This window comes from Myotis davidii, unplaced genomic scaffold (assembly GCF_000327345.1).
Source record: "Myotis davidii unplaced genomic scaffold, ASM32734v1 scaffold71, whole genome shotgun sequence".
NCBI lineage: Eukaryota > Metazoa > Chordata > Mammalia > Chiroptera > Vespertilionidae > Myotis > Myotis davidii.
Genome location: NW_006283588.1, coordinates 4099007 through 4107164, shown reverse-complemented (window position 1 = coordinate 4107164; position 8158 = coordinate 4099007). Strand labels below are relative to the sequence as shown.

The window sequence follows — 8158 nt, the reverse complement described above, 5'->3', positions numbered from 1 at the left end:
GAGGTGAAAGGGGAGGTAGAAACTGGGGGAGGGGGGAGGAAGAGGGGAAAAATGGGAGATATCTGTAATACTATTAACAAAAAATATTTTTAAAAAATAAAATGTAATCTTGGTTAACATATTAAATATCCATATTTATTGGGTTTTATTCCTGGGTTTTCTGTTTAACTTATTTATTCCAATGCCATTTTCATTCTTTTAGCCACAAAAGTTTTACAGTGTGTTTTAACAACTGGTAAGGCAAGTCCTTCCTAGTTTTCCTTGTCTATTCTTGGACATTTGTCCTTCTAGATAAGCAGTAAAATTTTTTCCCCAAATTTCAAAAACAATCTTTGGATATTCAAAATAGAATCACATTGAAAGCATTTATTAATTTGAGAAGTAATATTTAATAGCTTATCTATTCTCATCTAAGAGCATGGTTGTGTTTTTTCATTTGTTCAATCTTGTTTCGTGTTCTTCAAAAACATTTTATAAAATTTTACAGAACTAGGACTTTCCTTGTTAAATTTACTCCTAAGAAAAATTTCCCCCAGTAGTTTTGGATACTAAAATGAGAGTATTTCCTCCCACTTCCATTTCTACTGGGGATTACTATAATAGAGAAAATTATTTTATAACTTCAGTATCTCTTGGGTTCTCCGAAATAGACTCAGACACAGAGAGCCACTGCCAGAGTGGGGAGGGTGGGGAGGAAGCTGGGTGAAAAGGGTGAAGGGATTGAGAAATATGAATGAATTGTAAGTTACAGAATAGTCACAGAGATGTAAATTACAGCATAGGGAGTTTTCAACAACAGAAAGAGTTGCATGGATCTCCTCAACCAAATGTTTCCCAAGAACCATAGAATTTTGATCTCTGCCCTAGATATACTCTCAAAGAGCCAGCAGACCCTAAATAAAGCCTTGCTGCTTACAGCCCCCCGCTCACAGCAGCTGCTCTAATAACAAGTCCCCAATATATAGTTAATTTATTCTCTGTGATATCCTATCTGGAGTCAGCCTTCCCTTTCTATTTCTAAAGCCATTTTTCTAGTTAGGACTTATATTTAGGTTCCTGGTTTCTTCATTGGTCTCTCTGAATAAAGTCTAGCCATGCTCATTCATTCAGTTCAAAACTTACAGGAAAAAGAGCTCTCTTGGTTATGTTTGACCTTCACAACATTCATGAAATTAAGCTTCTAACTACTGTTACTGAATAAAAAAGAGCTGAATGAATTCTAATAGAAAATTAAAATATACATTATGTGGCATACACAAAATTCTCTTTGGGTAGCCCCAGTAGGCACTTCAAAAATAAATTCACCTTCCAAAACAGCTGCAACTAAAAATTAAATAGCTATAATTAAAATGCTATAAAAAGATTACACACACACACAACTATGGTGTTCTGAGTCCCAAATGAAAAACATCAAGGGCTAGATTTCCAAAGGTAAGATACTAGTGTGACTGAATTATTTCTCTCTTGGGTACTTTGATAGTAATCCTCCAGGGATAACAGGAGACTTAATGGAAGTTAATAATACTTCAGAATAACACTGGCTAAGTCAGCCAGAATAACAACACATGACATTCATTACTGTAAAAGTGTTACCCCTATCCCACTTCATCACTCCTTCCTTACACTCACTCTATTTTTCTCAGCATGAGTGGCTGACATAGCTAGAAGAAACAGTACTTCTAGCTGTGTCCACTGTAGGTAAACAGCTCAGCCATGGCACTCTTGGGACTCTGCATGTATCCACAAAAGCCACACAGGAAAGTAAGAACTGCAGCTGACTCTAAGCCTTGACAGAAGGCCTTATAATAATCCTCTTGGAACATGGAACACAAGAACACAGGCGGCTTGTAAGAAGCTGCTATGTAGTCATTTTCACTCGCCTTCCCCTTTCCCTGGAAAACTGCTGAGCGTTTTCCTTCTTCTCCCTGATTCTGAGGACATGCCACCTTTCTGCTACCCCACGGGCACAACTGCATCCTACAGAGTGGCTTAGCTACAGCATAAGCCTTGGCTCCTCACCAATAGGTGTCTACCACCCATGTATGTTATACTTGTCATCTAGCCCTTTTTGTTTCAAGTGTTGCCCTTATGATGTGTGGAACAAATGACATAGGGAGCTGGCACCTTTAGCTACTTCTCCTTTCTCTATTTATATAAGTAATAAATTCTCTGAATCTAAAAAGGGCTGTTTCTTTACAGTCCGTGCCTAATGCTTAACATCTATTTCATCTCAATCTTCATTAATGAGTCATAGGAGGGGGAGAAGGGAAGAAATGAAAAGATTCAGGTATGGACAGAACCCACAAGTCAGCACATTAACAATTCTACCCAAAATTCCAAGAAAAAAAAATGAGGACTATCTAAAATATATGCTCTTATTCTCTCTAATCATATCAAAAGAGGAAATGGACCTGGTGGACTATAACCAAATTATGGGTCTGGCAACCAAATGATAGGTTTGTTAACATCCAGCAAGGCAAGAAATCATGTTCAACTCAGTAAGTGTAAATGTGAATGAAGTTTAAAAGATAATCATCACATAATTTGTAAAATCTTATTTCACATACAGTAACATGCATCTTTACATATACAGAGTTTGTAAAGATTAAAATACATTACCATCACAGGAGACAAAGTTAAACAAAGATTTAGCATGCCACTTCTGTAAGACTGTCAAATTTGCAAAAAAAAAAACCATCCAGCCGAAACCCGTTTGGCTCAGTGGATAGAGCGTCGGCTTGCGGACTGAAAGGTCCCAGGTTCAATTCCGGTCAAGGGCATGTACCTAGGTTGCGGGCACATCCCCAGTAGGAGATGTGCAGAAAGCAGCTGATCGGTGTTTCTAACTATCTCTCTCCCTTCCTCTCTGTAAAAAAATCAATAAAATATATTAAAAAACAAACAAACAAAAAACATCCCCATAGTTCAGTCTAGTAAATCTGCGACAGCACAACTATCTGTACTACATCTCTCAAGACAGCAACCAAGTCCCAGTACACTGGTCTATCTGTTGTCTCCTAGTCCTACCCCAGTTCCTCTCATTTCTTCTTCCAGCTTTGTTCTGACTCTATACTTTGTTTGGAATGCTTTCCAATCTTCTCTCCAATCACTTCATCTCCCTTACCACTTCCTTTACAACAGAGTAAACATTCTTTTTTCTAAGAGATCATGTTATTCCTGTGCCATCAAGAGAACAAAAACAACATAAATTATGGCCTAGCTCAATGTTTCTCAGATTTTATATATATCTATACATATTAAGACATCCAAATCTTGCTAAAGTGCACACTGAAAAACAATGCATACCCATTCAGTTGGTATCAAGAGGAGCCAAGAGTCTGCATTTGTAATAAGCTTCTAGTGATGCTATCTGCTCTCCATAACTCACAGTTTGAATACCAAGAATTTAGCTGACTCACTTGATTTTATTACATATTAGTTTGGTTATGCTATTAAGTCTTTTATTTTTGTGAAGGTGTCTTACAAATGGGTCTTGATCAAATGTGAACACATGTTTTGGCAGGTATTTTTATACTTAAATATGAGAAAAGAGAGCATGTAGCTCAGAATGTTAATCTTTGCCTTGTAGTAAAAAAGCTGCATTGCATATATAAAAAGCATAATTCCTCAGAATAAAGGGGTTTCGAGCGAAAATACAAACACACCAGTATTTCCAGGGCTAGGCAGATATGGCCACATGTTTACTAAGGATCCTGTAAGACCCTGATACTCAAAGTGTAGTCCACAGACCACTACCGGCAATACATGGGAGCTCATTAGGAACGCAGACTTTCAGGTCCCTCCCCAGACCTAGTGTAACCTTCATTAAATTATTTAAAAATCATAGAAAAATGTTTAAAATCACAGAGAAAAACATTTAAAGTGGCATGTAGTTAACACTATAAAGAGAACGTTTATGTGATATTTGATAGCCAGATTCAATAAAATATAGGTTAATGTTAAACCTTATTAACTAAGGTTCAGGAAGGCTAAGAGCAGACTTGTTTTAAAGCAGTTTCATATGGTATTCAAAGACTGCAATGTAGTGAGAGGCCCACATTTCTTTAAATAAATCAAATCAAGGACCTAACCAGAAGCATGACTAAGTGCTGAATGTAGGACAAGATGTAATATTAAAATATAATAGTAAAACTTGGACTTTAGCAACTTTTAAGTAACCTACAAGATTTGGAAAAAAATCTTCTGAGTTCACAGTAACCACATATATAAGATATATAAGAAGCAAAAAAAGAAATGCAATGTTTATATCTAGAACAGTGCCCACCCATCTAACCATACTGAAATTAAATATGCCAGAATAAAGTTACCAACATTCACACTGATCAATAGTCAACAAATTTAAATACTTACCACTATTCTTAATTCTGCTTTTCAGCTGAGCAGAATGCCTCTTCTTACTCTTTGACTTGGGAGTTTTGTCTTTAGATGCCAGGCTGGCCTGTGCAGATGCTTTTCTTGCCTTAAACGTTTTCGTTACTGTGGTTGGATCTACGGGATCAGGCATGCTGCTAAAGCTTTCTAAGGATTCTTCATCAAACTGGCGTCTTCTCGTGCTGGTATCTAATTGATCTCTGCGATTACTATTTGTAGTTTTCTCTACAGACACTGCAAATCCAGTCTTGAATGGTTTTTCAACTTCACCTTCTTGATCATATAACCATGGTGTCCTACTGTTTTCCGCCTCCTCTGTGGACTGCTTTTGATTCCTTACACCAATGAAAATAAGCTTTTAGAGCTTACAATGACACATTTCTATGTTTATCAAAAACTTCAGATATAGTACTTAACTTATAGTTTATTAGATTTCAGCAAATAAAATCATCAAAAGACTGTAAAAATATTTTCACAAAATATGCATTAAATATGTAAATATGTTACAGGCTAGTGTTCTAAATTACCTAACTTTAATATTAAACACTTCTCACTGGCAAAAGTCCCAAACCAAAGATCTAGCATTCATAACAGAAAAGACTACGAAAGAAAAACCAAGAAAGAATGGGATATATAAGGAAAACACAAAAAAACGTGGAGGAAGAGCTGAGAAAGAGCTGAAGCAGAGGGTATGAAACATACATGGATCTGTGTCACAGTAGTTCAACTAGAACCAGAATTTGATAAAAATAATGGCCATGCATATAGTAATTTCTTTCTCCACACATCAAGTATAGTTTAGTTTAGTTCTATTGGTCCAGTGTCATTTTCAAATTTTACCTGCTAAACACTGGCATCCTTAATATTTTAATAGGTACTCACTGGTCATCTAATTTGAAAAAAAGAGTCAAAACAAAGTGGAACAGGTCTACAGGATTCCTCAGAATTTTTAATACACCAAAGTACTTTATAAAATGTCTTAAAAGGGAACATAGTGAGATGTCCAAAACTTTTTATCACAGAACCTGACATGAACAACAGGGTTCCATATAAAAGAGTAATTTGGGAGACACCGATTTACTTACAGAAGTTAGACAAACTAGTTTACAGGCCAAATTGAGCCTGCTGTTTTTTTGTATGGCCTGAGAGCTAATATGATGTTTATAGTTGAAAAAATAAAATCATACATGGTTAAAAATTAAAATCAAAGGAGTCAAGCTTGTGACAATTACTAGTATATGAAATTTACGTTTCAGTGCCCATAAAGTGTTGTTGGAACACAGCCACTCATGTGTTTATATATTGTTATGGCTGCTTTTGTGCAAAAATGGCAGAGATGAATGGGTACGAAAGGCACAGTAATACTTACTACCTAGTCCTTCATAGGAAAAGTTTTCTAACCTTAGCTCAAGATTATAATCTTCCACCTGACCTCTTATTATCTCCAGCCATTCAATTCAGGGAACCTATACTAGTTGAGATTTTGGGGAGGAGATTAGGTATAATCTGAAGTAGGTCAAATACCTAAAACAATATTAGATAGCCATAGTCATGCTTTTTTACTATCAATTATATATAAAATGTGGATAATAATGAAGTAGGAACTTTACAGAAAGCAGGAACTTTACAGAAGGTAGGCTATTTACTAAAGCTTTGAAAAAATGTTTATTGCTTATTACGGAGATTCACTCAGCCATTATTTCTGAATGACAACTGTACATTAAACAGTTAGACTCTTTTACAAAGCACCATGAGATTTAATAGAAAAAATGGTTAGTACTGCTAATAAAAGCAAAGTCAGAGAGGTCAATCATAGGACTCCTAATTGAAGTGATACCATATATCACTACAACTTTCTTGTCTAAAGTTGTCTCTATAATAAAACAGTACTCAACATTACATTTGGATAGGCCTTAGGAACTCATTCTTATCAGGAGTTCTGAATCAAAATAAAATGCCATCACTTTACAACTATCCTCTACTAATTAGTATTAGTTTTTACTGAAATCTGTGAACTTAGACAGATATCAAATCAAGCCCAAAAGACACTGTATGGGTAAGGTCTTATCTTTTCAAAATGAATCTCATAGGATACCCTGATCGAAACTCTGAACTGCTCTTGTACCAGGGCAGGTATATGCCTGAGAGACATCTGGTGAGATGTCAAAGTTTCATAATCCCTCCACTGCCAGGCCAAACAATCACAAACATACTCCCCAATTGTGTTTTCAAATTATATATCATTAGATGTAATAAAAAAAAAAGAGATTAATGTGATCTATTAAACATAATGACTTATGTTTACAATTGAGTTACCTTTGTTTTTCTGCTCCAATAGAAGAATTGCTTTCAAAAGGTTTTGGAAAGGCCATGTATTCTGTTTTCCCTGAAGAATTCTGGGCTAATGGTTGCTGTTGTTCAGTGGGTGTAGAAATATTCTGAGAAAAATCTCCACAATTAGAAGAAAATAAAGGGCTGAAATTCATACCTAGTAAATAAAAGCAATAACTAAGATGACAATAAAGTACCTTTAGCCTTAATATGAAATAAGACAGTTTTAATTAAATGTGCCATTCAGATTTACCAAAACAAGAAATTGTTAATTAAAATAAACTAAGTCATTTATTAAATCACAGTTTATAGCTCAGCCCACTCTGTTGCAGCATTAGTGATAACAATGTGTCAGATTCTACTGCAGGCACTCTGCATGTTATTTCATTCAATGCTTAAAACAACACTATAAAATAGATGTAATCTTTATAACTCTAAGTGGTTCCTTGATTAGAAAGCCTTTTCTTTCCCTTTTACTCCCTGGAAATAACTTCTATTCATTTTTTAGAGCTTAAATAACATTTTTCTGGAAAAAATGCATTTCCTGATGATCTCTTGCCCCAAGTAAGAATAGGTCACTCACCTCATTTGTATCTGTGGTACTGCACTAGGCATTAATTAACATTCTTAGCTTCCTCATTAGACATTAAATTCTTTAAAGCATTAGTCTTAATCATCTTTGAATCCCAGTCATTTATATAGTGTCTGGCACATAATGTGTGCAGAAAAAAAGTCTGAATAGAAGCCTAAGCTAAATAAAATTAAATGTAAGCCTAAACTAAGCACTCACCTTTACTCTAGCAGTATATCTCCCTGCCGAGACATGAAGCTCCTCTACAAGAACATGTTATTCATCTTTACTCTATGTTTTACACAGTGCCTGATGTACAGTAGCCACTGGATATATCAATTCCCTTTCTCCTTAATAGTCGTTAAATAATCAAAGATATAAAACAGCAATAATTCATAATTGTTTACTTAATTCCATTAGCAACCATATTAAACTCAAATTTTCACTATAAGAATCAAAGTAGAAAAGAGTTTCTAACTTTCTTTGCGAGCATTTCCTACCAATCCAAAAGAGACTAATAAATATCCATGCAATAGACAAACAATACTCTAAAACGCTTTTGTTCTTATTTTTCCTTTAGGTTTTCAGTCACTTACCTGGTGCAAATGATGAAAAATTAGTAAACCCAGGTAGGTTAAACAGATTTACAGGCTGTGTTGGAAAGCTGAAAGGACAAAATAAACTGGGAGAAGGAGGGTGTGGTGCACTACTGCCCCTTTTCTTGTTTCCAGGTTTTTCTGGATGCTGATTTTGTTGGTGCATAAGTTCATTTAGCATTTGTTTCAACCTAAAAAAATTTAAGAAGTTGGTAATTTAAAAATCAGTTATATTAACATCTACTTACAGTACATTCAGAAAAGATAT

The 8158-nt window shown here is 35.2% G+C and overlaps 1 protein-coding gene across 5 annotated transcripts in view; it reads right to left on the bottom strand.

The window, feature by feature from the left end:
• PCM1 (pericentriolar material 1) overlaps nucleotides 1–8158 on the bottom strand; it is an 87804-nt gene that overhangs the window by 36099 nt on the left and 43547 nt on the right. For all 5 annotated transcript variants that reach the window (XM_015565315.1, XM_006753787.2, XM_015565306.1 and 2 more), the window contains 3 exons: nucleotides 7891–8081; nucleotides 6709–6880; nucleotides 4372–4727 (listed from right to left, as the gene is read on the bottom strand). In XM_015565315.1, the coding sequence (XP_015420801.1) occupies nucleotides 4372–4727; nucleotides 6709–6880; nucleotides 7891–8081 (719 nt within the window). The remainder of the gene's footprint in view (nucleotides 1–4371; nucleotides 4728–6708; nucleotides 6881–7890; nucleotides 8082–8158) is intronic.